Source organism: Microcaecilia unicolor, chromosome 8, assembly GCF_901765095.1.
Source record: "Microcaecilia unicolor chromosome 8, aMicUni1.1, whole genome shotgun sequence".
NCBI classification, from domain to species: Eukaryota; Metazoa; Chordata; class Amphibia; order Gymnophiona; family Siphonopidae; genus Microcaecilia; species Microcaecilia unicolor.
Window position 1 is genome coordinate 16,748,629 of NC_044038.1, and position 15,187 is coordinate 16,763,815.

The window sequence follows — 15,187 nt, forward strand, 5'->3', positions numbered from 1 at the left end:
GCCATGGCGGGATTCTGGCCTCAAGGAAAGAAAATTAGAAGGTAAAACCAAATTGATCTTTCTTTATCATCCACCTGACCAGTCCAGAACAGATGGGATGTAACCAGTACTCTGGGTGAGAATATGAAACATCAGTTCTAAGCACTCCTGCCCAAAAGCTGCATTTTCTCAGGCAAGAACCTTAAGTCCATAGTGCTTAGAGACTGAATGCAACAATGACCCAAAGCTACCTTATAAAGATCTGTAGGGAAACCATGACAGCCTCTGCTGTACAAGGCTGTAGAAGGCATTACTCACCTAGTCGAATGGACTGTCAAGAAACCTCTGCAGAACTTGATGCTAGAGCAGCCTCAAGAAAAACACCTAGAGGACCCCCTGACCCACTGCTTTAGTGGATCAATCAGTTCAACTACCCATTCTCTACAGTGATAGAAGTGTCTAAGTGCATTTCAACTCAACATCTGATGGGAATGAGTTGGAATGCATAGTCCAGTCACATCTTCTGTAACTTGGGCTGCCTCAAGCTTGGGCTGCTCCAATGGGCCTCGATACTGAGAGAATTAATCAGAGTCTGAAGGCCTTCTTACGAGCCTATGTCTCTGTCCTACAGGACAACTGATCTCAGCTGTTACAATGGGAAGAGTTCTGTCATAATAATCATATTAGTGCGTCCACCGGGGCCTCTCCTTTTGGATTGTCTTTGGCCAACTCCCCCGGGTACCTATGCCTGTACCCCTGGCCCCAGAAGTACCTGCAGTTGCAAAGACTATCACCTCGCTTTCTCAGATCTGGAAGACCACCCAGGACCTCCAGATGACCCAGAGATTCAAACAACAGGCCAACAAAAAGAGACACCCTGTGCCCCACTTCCAGATAGGGGGCCTGGTAAGGCTTTCCACACAGAATCTGTGCCTTAAAACGCCTTCAGCCCAATTTGCACCTCGCTTCATTGGGCTATACCCAGTGATCTGTCACTGGCCCTGTCACGTACCAACTAAAACTCCCAGCTAATCTGCGGATTCACAAAACCTTTCACGTGTCCTTGTTGAAACCTCTGTTATTGAGGAAAATGACTAAGGCTTTCCCTACACTGCTACCGGTTGATGTGGACCCTGATTGAGAATGAAGCTCTACTGTCAAGTGAGTCCTTGAAACGTTCCAATATTTGTTGCAGCAACACTGCCTGCTGGTCACTGACCATCAACCCCTTTAGTGGGTGGCAATGCACATATCATGCTGTTCATTAGCCTCCAGCCCTTAGCTATCTGGTGAAACAATCAGTGGGCTAAGAGCATGCTAAGGCTGACTTTTTGTCTCAGGAGGTGGACCCTCATATGGCAGGCACTCAACCGGGCAGGGATGAGCTAAGGGGGAGGGTATGTGAGGGGGTTTATAGAACGCTGCCCCTCACCCTTAAGAGTAGTCCCTCAAATAGTCTGAACCACATTAAAACTACTAGTCCCGCCTAGAGAAGAAATGAGGTGGGTGGAGACAACAGGACAGAAACCAGGAAATATAAAAGACAGGGTCAGGGAAGGAAGAACTGAAGCCCCAGCATACACCTTTATGACATACATTTAGCTACTGTGACCTGTCTGAGGTAGTAAGCCAACCTTTTCATCTGAAGACTTGGAAGCCTTATTTTACAACCTTGTCCAGCTGTGTTAGTTTCAAGGCCCACCCTCAACCCTCACTCACAGCATCACATGCATATGTGTATGTTGTCTAACAACAGGGTACCACAAGTTAGGCGTCAAGATGTAGTGCCCTAAGTGCTAATTTTATAGTGGAATCTGGGCACCTAGATTTTGTTATAGAATACTAGCATATATCAGCATTTACACACCAATATTTGGGTGATCCCACTTTACCCATGTCAATAGCAGGCATAAATGCATTCACCTAAATGTGGCACTTCCTATATAATAATTTGCACCTCCGTCTAGATGCCTGGGTTCGTAACACAATTCCCATTGGTCTGCCCTGGGGATGATGTCACAGGGCGGACCAATGGGAAGTGAGAGGGAAGGGAACCCAGCTGCAGCCACCGAAGGTGAGTAAACAATCGCCCCCTCGAGTTCCATGACCCCCTACCTCCTTCCCTCCCTCCCTCCACTCCCGTCCATCTGAGTTCCACAGGCCCACTCCAGTCCGACGGCCCCACTCCCATCCGAATTCCACGCCCCCCCCCTCCAATTTCCGCGCCCACCGCCTCCCTCCCTCTCTCTCTGTGGGTGCATGGAACTCAGATGGCACAGGACGAGAGGGGGGGAGGGGGTCCTGAGATGAGGGGGGAGGGGTGCCTGGAACTCGGAGGAGAGAGAGGGAGGCAGGTGGGGGGGGGACGTGGAACTCGGAGGGAGGGAGGGGGCATGGAACTGAGGGGAGGGGGCCTGGAACTCAGAGGGAGGGAGGGGGCCCTGGAACCTTGCTAGTGCCCGTTTCCTTTCTTCTTCTACTTAACAAGAAGTTTCTGTTGGAAACGGGCCTCTTTTACTAGTTAGTACATAATTTGTAATATTCCGTAAGATGTGTGTAAATGTGGGTCCTACTCATGCTCCACTGAAGCTCCGCAAACACATATACCCCCCTAGCATTTATGCTTATGTTGCGCACCTATATTATAGAATAATGCTGAGCAAGAAGCTAGCACACCACATGTAATAATCATAAGTTCTAGTATTCTACAACTTACATGTGCAATTGGTACCTATCTTTATATGACCTGCTATAGAATGAGAAGCTGTTTTACAAGAACCCACTTGAGTGCATAAAATACTGTTCTTCATTTTCAAGTCCTTTATAAAATCACCCCTAAAGGGATGTACTGCTTTCCTCACAGACCTGTGACATACCTTTAACAAGCGCGTAAGTTTGCTATCTCTGAAGTTGACATAGTGTGCACGACTTCCACCTTTCTCACTCAGAGCAGTAATGCAGTTCCCCAAGGCCAGCAGTGAGCGGTTAATATGAGCACCCTCTTTCATTCTCTTGCCACGGTTCTGAGTCTGATTGAGAAAAGAGCAGAACAGAAAGGCAGAAATCAATAGAAAATTGTTTATTGCTGTCTGAGGTGCAATGTTCTAGTAACACTGATTGGTCTTGAAGAAAATCAGAGTCTTGGTAGCCTATGATAACTTTTATTGAATCAACAACAAAAAAAAACCTTGTAGTATATGGCTACCAAAACCACAGAGGCCCCTTTTTCAGATGGCTTCTGATCAATGTAACCATAACCTGTGAATAAGCATTAAGGATTTTCATGTCAGTGGAAGATTCCCTGCAAAGCAATAAATAGAATACATGTCCCTAGTTAATTACTGGAAATAAATTACCAGCTATTTCCTTTTTTCCTTTATCTTCATTGATTTATATTCAAGCAACCTATTGATTTGGGAGTAAAGGAGAAATTAGAACTTACCTGCTAATTTTCCTTCCTTTACTCCCACCAAACCAATCCATAACAGGCAGATGTTGTGTCCATCCACAAGCAGGTGGAAATAGAGAATACAGAATTGTGAGATCTGCCCTATAAAGGAACTGTGCAGCTGTAACTGTTCAGTATTTGGTAAAAGAGCAGTAGAACATATCAATATCCTTCTTTCTTTTTCTCTATAGACTACCTAAACAAAAACTACCAATAACCCTGGAGAAGCTATTAACAGGAAAGCATTGAGTTCAATGCAGAAAAGAGGTATGCAGTAAAGATCAAACACTCTGTAGATACTTCTTGAACATGGGCAGGAACCTAGACTTAGCTAGTGGGATTAAAGGAAAGAAAATTAGAAAGTAAGTTCTAATGTCTCCTTCTTTAGTATCCTCACCAGACCAATGGGAAGGACATATCAAAGCAGCTATTAAGTTGGGAGGGAAGTAGACACCCCTGTTCTTGTGCTGCAACATCTAACCTGTAAAGTTTCAAATAAGTGTAAACTGATAACCATGTTGCTGCTCTACAAATGTCTTCAGGAGACACTGTTCGCAGTTCCACCCAAAAGGAAGCCTTCTCATGGAATGGGCTTTTAACATAGGAGGCACCCGCCTACCAGAAAGAATATAAACCAATGAAATTGCTTTTTGATCCAGCAATCAATAGTAGTCTTAGAGACTGCTGTACTTTTTCCAGAGTCACCAAAAAGGACAAACAATCTGTCAGCAACACTAATGTCATTCATGACATCCAAATCTGATCAGTACTCATCAGATATTGAAATACTTTTGAGATTTGTAATCATCATCACAATACACTCTTTTAAAGGATAGAAAGAATAAGTTCTAATTGAGATGAAAAGGAGAGACCGGTTTTAGAAGAAAAAAAGGGCATCATCTGGTTAGTGACTCTGGTTTCACTAGAGTGACGAAATGGATCCCAGCAAGAAAGAACTTGCAGTTTTGAAACTCTACTAGTAGACATGATATAAGATCCTTAAGCATGGATTTATTGAGAGATTCACGCAGGGGCCTACTGCAAGGAATGGAGAACCAAATTAAGATTCCACTCAAGACATATAGCTCATACTGAAGGATTGAGTCAGTTGATGCCTTTCAACAAGCAAATAACATCTGGGTGCACGGCCAAGGACAAATTTTACAAAAAAAACCCAAAATAAGCCAGAGGAACAACTTGAACATTCAAGGAAGAAGCGCCAACCCTTTCTTAAGGCCCTCCTGAAGAAAGAATAAAATATGAGCAAAAGAAGGGAGAAAGTGATCTTTCAAAACAGCAAACCTCAAAGACTCTATAGACTCTGTCATACACTACAGAGGTGGAACGCGTCCAAGCTTGCAGCAATGTTGAAATGTCCTGGTCCAAAAAACCTTTCCATCTCAACCCCAACCTTTTAACAGAAAGGCTGTAAGAGAGGAGACAGATCTTCTATGAGAATGGAACCTTAGGTTTTGAGACCCTTTTGTTGCAGAAGGCAAACTGGCCAATCTATTTGGAGTGTGGCAAGTCTGGAGCTATTAGCATTATGAAGCCTGAATGAGAGGCATTTTTTAAAAATAATTCAGCCTATCATCAGCCATGGAGGAAACACAAAAAGGAGGTTCTCTTGAGGCTACTGTTGAACTAAGGCATCTAGATCCTCAAACTCATATTCCTTGAGGAGACTGAAACACCTGGTCAGTCTAGGCATCTTCCAACTGATATTCAAAGCGAGTTAACTGGCTGGGAACAGCCACCAACCAGTTAACAAGCTTGATTACAACTATCTGGCCATTTTCAAGGGCACTTAACCAGTTAGTGCTGCTGAAAATGACCAGTTAACACTGAACTTCAAGCTGGCTATGTCGGGGGTGTTCCAGGGATGGAGTCTGGTTACATCACGATATTCAGACGTAACCAGCCAGGTGATGCAACTAGTGGATGTCACCAGATCATCCACTTTAGGCTATTTGAACTTGTCTTTTTCCTCAGGACCTAAAGGGTAGAGCGTATTCATTACCTGGGCAACCTGGAGTCCTACATCCAGAGAATCCCATTCAGCAGAAATAAGAGCTTGAACATTGTAGATTGATGAACAGGGAAAGGTTTAGCAGGCTTCCTAATGCTTTCCATACTAGGATCACCAAGAACAGAAGATTCTTGAGGGAAGAAAGAGGAAATACTAAGGATTTCCAGCAATTTAGTAATAACAACATGGACCTCCTCCTTATGAAAAAATCTGATTACTTTTGAATCATCCCCTTCATCCATAGGAATCTCTCCCTCTTCAAACAGTTCCCTTCAACGAGGTGGGTAATAGTCAGCCTGTGGCAGTAAGTAGCTTGTAAACTGCTTCCAGCCGCAGGCTGAACTAACCCTGGACATTCAATGCCAGAGCATGTACAGTTCCTAGCACTGAGTATCAGTCACCAGCTGATATTAACTCGGCACATAAAGTTAGAAATGAAGAGCTGCAAAGAGCAGTCCTCCACAGTGCCCTTATAAGGCAGAGCTCACAGTTCCATATTCTCCTCTAATGAAACAAACATTATACACTTTTGTACTTTACTGTTCCCTAATACAAATTTTTTTCATCACTTTTTGATCTAAGCAACTCATCTGTCTACCTATCCAGCCATTCTTTTTCTTATCTTTATACTGATAGAACCACAAATAACCATCAAATGTCTTTCCATATCTTTATATTATTGCCCCACTGGATACAAACCACTCAAGGCAGTAGACTACAATTGTTCCAGTAACATCCCATTTCATTAATACGATGGCAAACTTATTTCTATTACATCCTGGCTAACAGATAATCGACTGATTCTTAATACAGGTAAGTCCAAGGCACTTATATTTTCGCCAGCTGGGCAATCTTCTGTAGCTGCCTCAATTTTATTAAACAACATCACTGTAAATGTAGTACATTCTACCCGCATGCTGGGCTCTATCTATGACTCTTCCCTTTCCTTCCATGAACAGATCTCCAAAGTTGTACAAAGAGCTTTTACAAATTACGTCTTATTCACTCCATTCAACCAGTACTAAACTTCCTTGCAATTAATATTCTTATTCAATCTTTGATTATCACTCATTTATCACTCAGTTAGATTACTGCAATTCCTTGTACCTGGGTCTCAGAATCAAGGATCGCCAACGTCTACAGTTGGTCCAAAACACTACTACCAGGATCCTCTTTCATTTAAAAAAAATATGATCATATCACCACCCATCCTAAGTCCTCTCACTAACTTCCTGTTTCTCACCGTATCACCTAGAAGATCCTTCTTCTAGTTTTCAAAACTCTTTCAGTCTCAGAACCTTCCTATCTAATGTGATATCTCATCCCTTACACTCAATCTTGCCCTCTCAGGTCATCGCAACTAAATCTTTTGACTGTCCCAACTCATCGTGTAATTTTCATAAACACAGTAGACATACAATGTTTTCCTATCAAGGTCAGAAACTATGGAACGCTCTACCCTTACACCTCAGACAAATCACTACCCTCTCTTGCTTAAAAGAAGAAATAAAGAGCTTTCTTTTCCAAGATGTGTATACTTGATCCGTCAGCAGTTTCAAGATACTTGTCGAACAGTCATCCTCCCCTAATGTTCTGACCTTTTCCCCCCTCTTTCCTATTTGAATTGTTCTCCCCTTTTCCTATTGTACCTTTGTTTCTATGTACATCTCTCCTATTCTTTCCCCCCTTTATCTTATTAGAATGTACGCTGCCCAGATGGCTTGTTCTGTTGGGCAGGATAGAAAGTCTTCAATGAAACTTGAAAACTTGAAACCTTGAAACTTTCTTCTCAACACTCAAGTAGAGGAGTGTGGTAGCCGTGTTAGTCCACTCTTAAGGTTATCAATAGAAATCAAACAAAATAAAACATGGAAAAGAAAATAAGATGATACCTTTTTTATTGGACATAACTCATAAGCATCCAAGTTTAAATCCTTTCTGCATTCTTGCTCAAAGTGAGGAACTGTTCATCCACAGTTTAATGAGAAAGTATTGCATCAATTTATCAATAATACACTATTTTTGAAAGCAAAAATTGATGTTTTAAAAGAAAGGAAAATAGGTAGGTAGAGGTCATATGTTTATTAGGCTAACATATAAGATGTATGCATTCTAGGCTACTCAAATTCTGTTAAGCAAGGTTAGTTGAGTAAATCTATTTCTTACATATCCTGCAATAATTTCACATATAGCTATACATATTCTAGATTTACTATCTGTTGTGGTGTTTTTGCCAATAGTTATTCACGTGTTCATTGTATGTGTACAAACTATTTGCCTTGTCTTCATGAAACTTCAGTAAAAGAAATTCTCTGAAATAAGATTTACCTGTGATGCTCTCTCAGAACCTGCCAAGTCTATCATGAAAAGCCTGCCCACCCGAACTTCCTCGATAACATTCTTCACCCTACTCTTCTGCTTCACTGTGACCTGCAGCACTGCATGTGACCGAGAAGATGCCTTGTTAGCAGCAGTTGGCTCTTGGGTACGCTGTTTGTTTCCTTTGGTTAACAGCTGCATAATCTGAGTAGCACAATACAGCAGAGAAGTATACGGATTTTCATAATTGATGTTATAATCTTTCGCTATACAAAGAAACCAGCTAGTGAGGTAACAGAACATAAAATAACTTTTAAGAGCCTGATATTCAAAGGATTTATGCTCCTAACTTTGAGAATTATGCTAATTGGCCTCTTTGAAAATTTACTAGGGCTGAGTGCATACATTTTTACTCAATATTTCACTAAATTCTTAAATTTAGGAGCATAAAAAGTGGGTGACAACAGGGTCAGAGAAAATAACCCCCCAGTATACTAAGCTGCACTAACGGCTGCCACGTGGCAATGCCGACACAGCCAATTCAAAGTGTGTGTCGGCACTGCCGCATGGCAGTCGCTAGTGCAGCTTAGGAAACAGCTGGGTAAGTTAGGAGCTTAGCTCATAAACTAGCCTCATAAACAGCTGGGTAAGTTAGGAGCTTAGCTCATAAACTAGCCTCATAAATCTAGGCAAATGAATAGCAGGCCTAAATTTATGAGGACTTTTATGCTCCTAAATTAGGATGAAATTTCAGCTAAGAGTTATGCTGCTTTTGTTTTGTTGAAAATAGAGCACAAATTTAGGAGGCTTACTTTAGGAGTTCAGCATTTTTGAATTATTAGGCCCTGAATTTTTCAATACCAATCACTGCCACAGGTCATGAACTCTAGGTACTTTTGTTTCATTAAAAATATATTTAATTGGAGACAATTTTCAAACTCCCACCTAAGTGAAAATACAAGCAGACATCACAACTATATTTTTTAATGTTTTATTTCTAAGAGGTTCTTTATTGAAAGCATCAACAAAACAAGCAAGCACTTGAACAATGGAACAATAAGAACCACAGATTAAGTAAACAGCTTAACATGAAAGCACACAATGGTACATTGTCTATAAAACATTGCATAATCATTAAAAGCAAGCAAACAAACCACTGTACCAAAAAAATCCAATAACCTCTTTTTATATCAGTTTTATAAATGGGTAATGGGTAACACCTTAGCAGTAGAGTACTGTAACTAATTTTCATAGGGAAAGTAAGGCATATACTTCCCCTTTGAAGAGTGTCCATGGGTGCAAAGTATCCACTAGTCCGAGATGATTTAGGACCATTTCTGATAAAAGCCCTACAACCATGCTCCAACTGCCACCGAAGGGTGGGCCCTGACACCTTCATTGGGACCCACGGGCCAGACCTAAATCATCTGAACTGGTATTATGTGCATCTCAGTGGCAACCTTGAAAGGACTGGGCCTGCTGACCTGCTCTATTGACTGCCACTAACTAACTCTACCAAGGGTATAACAATGAGCCTACCTAAATCTCCACCTGAAACCCCTCTACCTCCACATTTCAGCTTATCCTCTGGCAGCCTTGGAACCTTAAGCTCCTCAAGGCTCTTGACTTGCTTATCTAGCTTTTCTCTAAAAAAATGATAAAAATTACTGAGTGGAGTGGAATGGGTACACTTGAATTGCTTGTTTACTCTTTCCAAAAATACTAGGACTAGGGGCACACAATGAAGCTACTCAGTAGTAAATTTAAAACAAACTGGAGAGAATATTTCTTCACTCAATGTGTAATTAAACTCTGAAATTCATTGCCAGAGAATGTGGTAAAAAACAGCTAACAACAGGGTTTAAAAAAGGTTTTGATAATTTCCTAAAGGAAAAGTCCATAAGCCATTATTAAGATGGACTTTGGAAAATCCACTGCTTATTTCCAGAATAAGCAGCATATAATCTGTTTTACTGTTCTTTGATCTTGCCAGGTTCTTGTGACCTGGATTGGCTATTGTTGGAAACAGGTTACTGGGCTTGATGGACCTTCAGTCTGTCCCACTATGACAACTCTTATGTTCCTTTGAACAGAAACTTGCTTACCTTCAATTTAGATGTTACATGTGCTGACCACCCCCACAGCCAGAAGGACCTCTGGGCCGCTACAACGAGGGCACTGACTTCGATGAAGCTCTAAGCAAATTATAAAGGGCATCTGCTAAGAAAAAGGACCCCCAACTCAAACTTAGAAACTTCTTGGTTCACCAACACTAATCCATCTAGGACCTTCTTCATCCAATGAAAACCAACCCCAGCCACTAAACCTCCACAGAGAGCTGCTTGCACAGCCAAGGTGGAAACATCAAAATTCTGTTTCAGCAGATCCTCCATTCTACAGTCCTGAGTATCCTTCAGAGCCATACCACCATCCACAGGGTCACTAATTTTCTTAGGTATAACAGATATTACCACACTTACCATCAGAGGCCTCAATATCCTGTTCTGGAATTGCATACAACTGCACTATGGACAATGTCATTCTAAAGAGCGAATCAGGAGAATTCCACTGCTCCCGAATAATATTCCTGATATAGTGATGCATGGGGAATTACCTGGTAGGCTTCTGAATCCTCTTTAATAGCGGGTCCACCTTATGAGGTACCAAATCCTTGGGGTCCTCCTCAAAATTTAAGACAGCTGAAACCTAAAAAATGAGCTCCTGCTGCTCATGGCTGTGAAAAATATGGACTACTGAGGTGTCTTCTCCTGAGGGCAAGTGCTCAATCCAGGCTTCCTCCCCCAAAACCTCTTGCTGTTCTTGCGGCTCCTCATCCAGATCTGAATTCTCCTTGGAAAGAATAGACCTTTCCTCCTGGAGGTCCTCCTCCCAGTCTAATCTCTGCTTTTTTGGAGTGCTGGGGTCACCTCCTCCCAGGGACCTCTTGTGCCTGAGTTGGCTAATCTCCAGCCTTCCTAAACAAAAGGCCTTGTATATGGCCAGTATAAACCCCACTCCATAGGCCTCCCTGTCCTCACCAGCATTCACCTAACCCATGAGGTGTAACAAAACCACTTCCAACTACGGGGGTTGATCTGTGGCTGGGACAGATTCCAAGATGGTGGTGGCTCCCACCAAAATCAGAGCGACTGCCATGACAGAAGCACGCCCAACACCTGCAGCTTTCAAGTCCTCGTGGCTCTACTGCATACACAACTCCAAATCCGCAGACACAGTCAATCCTGTTCTCTTAAGCACAGCACGGTATTTACCAATAGCCCCAGAGCAGTCAATACCTCAGTGCCTGCAGGTTTTTCAGCATCAAAGCTTGTTATTTCTCAAGAAGCAATGCCGAGGCCCAACCCACTTCCTCAACTTCCCTCCCCCCCCTTCCCGCGCATAGCTCCCCAGAACAAAGCAAACAAACTGGACCACAGCCGTAACAAACCAGGAGAGACAAAATATAAACAGCACTGCAAGGAGTCTCTTTCAGTTCGCTTGTTTCTGCCTTTTTTAATTTTACTATGCTGCAAATGTTGGTCCCAAACAGTACTCAAGGTTACCCTCCCTAAACAAGGTAAGGGGAACCAAGGCACACTGTAGCCCTCTCAACCCACCCAAAATGTGCAGAAGAAACTAAGCAGGAAGGATGGAGGAGGTGGAAAAGACCCAGGTGTAGTATCCCTGGTGCAAAAGAGACTCCTATGGGTCTCAGCCCCTACTAGCCAAGGAGCACAACAGTCTGAGAGCAGTCAGAGGAAGACGGTTGCAATTAAAAAAAATAATAATGAATACTGAGAAGAGGAAACACCCCCCTCCCCTTTCCAGGCCTACTCTACTAAACCAGAATGCACAGGCTTACCATGTCCATCATCTGCTGGAGACTGAGAAATACTGATTCTATGGGGACTGCACAAGACAGTTATAGGCTCACTCAGAAGTCAGGAGTTCTCAGTCTCCATCTGCTCTTTCCATAATTCATCAATTTGGACTTGTCTAGAGGGACACTATGGAAATGGGAATTTATATGCTCATCTACCCACATGGGTAAAATGCAGATAGGAAGGCAAATGGTCAGAATGAATGAGTGAACTGCTGTTTATCTACCATCATTTGTTATGTTATTATGTGATTGCTTGCTCTTACATGTAACCTATACAACAATTTTGGGGTCCGATACAGTTTCAGGTGACATTCAAAGCTACACAATAAAGATAGAAGTTGGATTTGTTTTCAAAAAGTTATGAATCTTGAGAATGTATTGCATTTTGTTTGTATATGGATTTTTTTTAATAAAAAAAAGATTTAATTAAAAAAAATTGATCATTCTTTTGTCATCCATGATGAAGTTTCAGATAAACAAGTTACTATTTGGGGTATGTGTCCCATCACAACACAGTGATGGTGTTTCAGGTCAAATTCAAGATGATAATTCTAGAAAGGCAGTGATGATGATAAATTAATCATTAGAACCTTACCTCCCTTGCATTATTGGTAGAAAATTCAGTAATGCCTGGAATCTGGATATTACCCCTTGAATCTTCTCTCAAGTCCAGAAATCCCGAAGAAGGATTCAGGAGATCACGGATCACCTCATTATAGATCTAAGCATAGGAAACAAAGGGAGAAAGTGAGATTGATACTACTGTACTATTTTGTAAGCAAATCTATAATTATAGTACTTACTCCTACTTTCTACTAGAGTTTTCAAACATTCTTCTATATGGCACTTAAATTATTGGACTTATCTAATACTTATGACCCATACCAAATCAAATCATTCCAACTGGCTGTCATGTGCTGCACTTTCCATCTTCCTAATGCTCCTTCATTCTTCAAGGACTTTGTGGACCATGTCTGGGTCCAAAAACACAGGTTGTGATTCACCACTCTGGAATATAATCTAACAGGGATTTATGTAAAATGTATCCTCTTCCATACTCTCACCTCCAAGTAAGACATAGAGACAGTGTAGTCCATATTGTCACTTGTTGACTCAATGGCTTTGAAGAGATCATTAAGAGTCTGAATATAAATTCCTGGCTCACAGTCCATACCCAGCATGGTGTAGGTTTTTCCGGCACCTGTTTAAGATTAATGGAAATGTATCACTGATGAATTTGGAAGGGAAGCAATCTTCCTACTGAATGTACTAGTGGTTCCCAAACCTGGGCCTGGAGGTACCCCAGCCAGTCAGGTTTTTAGGATATCCACCATGAATATTCATGAGAGAGATTTGCATGCCACTATAGCTAGGACCTGATTTGAGCAGACTCTTCGCATTTGAGTCAAGTTGTTTTTTTACTACATAGTTCAGTCAGTTCTACAGTAGTTAAAACAATGGAAAATCACTGAGCTTTGTATGGCAATTTTCAAAATCTATGGTTACATTTCATCTGTGGACTTTGCACCAGTTTTCAAAGAGAATGTATGCACATACTTGCCGTTTGAAATTTACCAGACATTTGCATCTGCTTTGTGTGTATTTTATTCATAGGTATTGATGCATAAGAATATGAAAATACCATATATTTCAATTCCACAAAAGCAAGTCCTCTGGAATGCCTTTTCTTAAAGCAGCATAAAGTACACTTTGTTGAACGTGTATGTCATATTGGGGAAAAGCAATTTTCTGATAACCAATTTACACACATAAACAGCTTTGAAAATTGTTCTCTTAAGTCTTTAGATCATTACTACAGTACTTTTGAAGGAGGACTGAGATAGAAAATGCATTCTATTGCAGTATAGGGTAAAGTATATCGAGGTCTTGAACTTAGAACCTGCTGTCAGCGATTTTCTTCTAGTATCAGAGTTATAATTACAGGTCAAGTAGCCTTAAATACATGAACCTTATGGTGCATTCTCCAGTACCTGTTGGACCATATGCAAACACTGTTGCATTATAACCAGAAATGACTCCTTCTACTAGTTTTTTTGTGGTGGACACATATACCTCCTCCTATAACAATAAAGAAAGTCTTGTCAGTTTGGGGGGAAAACAATCCAGCAAATGAAAAGATAAAATACATGTCACACACAACCACGATAAAACTGAAAACCCTTAGAGTGCTTCTGTTTTGAACGGATACTTGATCTGCTGGAACACCTTTTGTTTCTAATACTCATTCAGATATTGTTACTTACTTGTAATGTAACTCAACATCATGTACAAGATGACAAAAAGGACTGTTATTTTGGATCATCCTTTACAATAAGGGGGTGATTTTATGAAGGCCTTTTCACATATACCGGTAGATCTTTTATAAAATTACCTCAGGGGTTAATATAAAAGTATGTGTGGTGATATGAAGGTGTGTTCTTCCACATGACCCACATGTAGGTGTGTTCTGAGGCAGGGTTTGGACAGAGTGCAGGAGTCGTGATTTATAGAGTGCAGGAGTCGTGATTTATATAGGTATTATCTAAAATATGCACATACATGTGTACATTACACTCCAACATTTAAAAATCTGCAGCTTCAACCTAGCAGTGATTTCTGTTGGTTTAACTTATTCTTTTATAAAGACAGACAGGTAATTATAAAGGGGTGCCTATAAATTAATTTTAAAATGTATAAACCCGCACTATCTAAAAACTCTAGGCGGAGTACAAAAAACATACACAATAAAATTTAAACAGAACAAACAAACCACACAATACAAACTAGGTCATCGTTATATATAACCATTTCGGCATGCTGCAAAACTCTTTTACCATCACAGGTTGTTGAAACACTTATTGGGAGCCTATTCTATAAGGGAAAGTAGGCGCCTACTTTTCACTATAGAATATTAGTATAACCAGGTATATAGACCTGAGTATGTGTTTCGGCATGAGCACTTATGCTAGCCACAGAGCAGGTGTAAATGCTTGTAACTAAATTACTAAACAATACATGTAAATGATAGTAGTCTATAAGTTACACGTGTACATATGGGAACACATGCTATCAAAGCCAAGCACATACTTATAGAAAAGCACATAGCTAGATAACCATTTTGAGGGAATGGAGGAGTAACCTAATGGTTAGTGCAGCAGACTGAGATCCACTGCACGTGCAAGTGCCTTCCCGCCCAGCGTGAGGGCATGGTTACCGCAGTTAAATACTACAGCAAAAATTAAAAAATAGGAGACAACTCCTAGGAGAGGTGGGAGGGTTTGTGAGAATATAAGGCCTGCTGTCCTCGGAGAATACCTGCTACAGGTAAGTATCTTCATTTTCTCCGAGGACAAGCAGGCCTTTAGTTCTCACAAGTGGGGTATCCGTAGCATCCAGGCTCACCGAAAACATTGGTCAATTGGGCCTCGCAATGGCGAAGACATAACTCAGATCAACCTGAAACTATATAAAACTGAGTGAGCTTGCAACCTGGAACAGAATAAAACAGGCCTAGGGGGTGGGGAGCTGG

The 15,187-nt window shown here is 41.3% G+C and overlaps 1 protein-coding gene across 2 annotated transcripts in view; it reads right to left on the reverse strand.

Annotated features, from left to right (window-relative positions):
• LOC115476519 (kinesin-like protein KIF19) overlaps positions 1-15,187 on the reverse strand; it is a 128,067-nt gene that overhangs the window by 87,374 nt on the left and 25,506 nt on the right. For both annotated transcript variants that reach the window (XM_030212933.1, XM_030212934.1), the window contains 5 exons: positions 13,650-13,737; positions 12,723-12,859; positions 12,254-12,379; positions 7,785-7,979; positions 2,856-3,008 (listed from right to left, as the gene is read on the reverse strand). In XM_030212933.1, the coding sequence (XP_030068793.1) occupies positions 2,856-3,008; positions 7,785-7,979; positions 12,254-12,379; positions 12,723-12,859; positions 13,650-13,737 (699 nt within the window). The remainder of the gene's footprint in view (positions 1-2,855; positions 3,009-7,784; positions 7,980-12,253; positions 12,380-12,722; positions 12,860-13,649; positions 13,738-15,187) is intronic.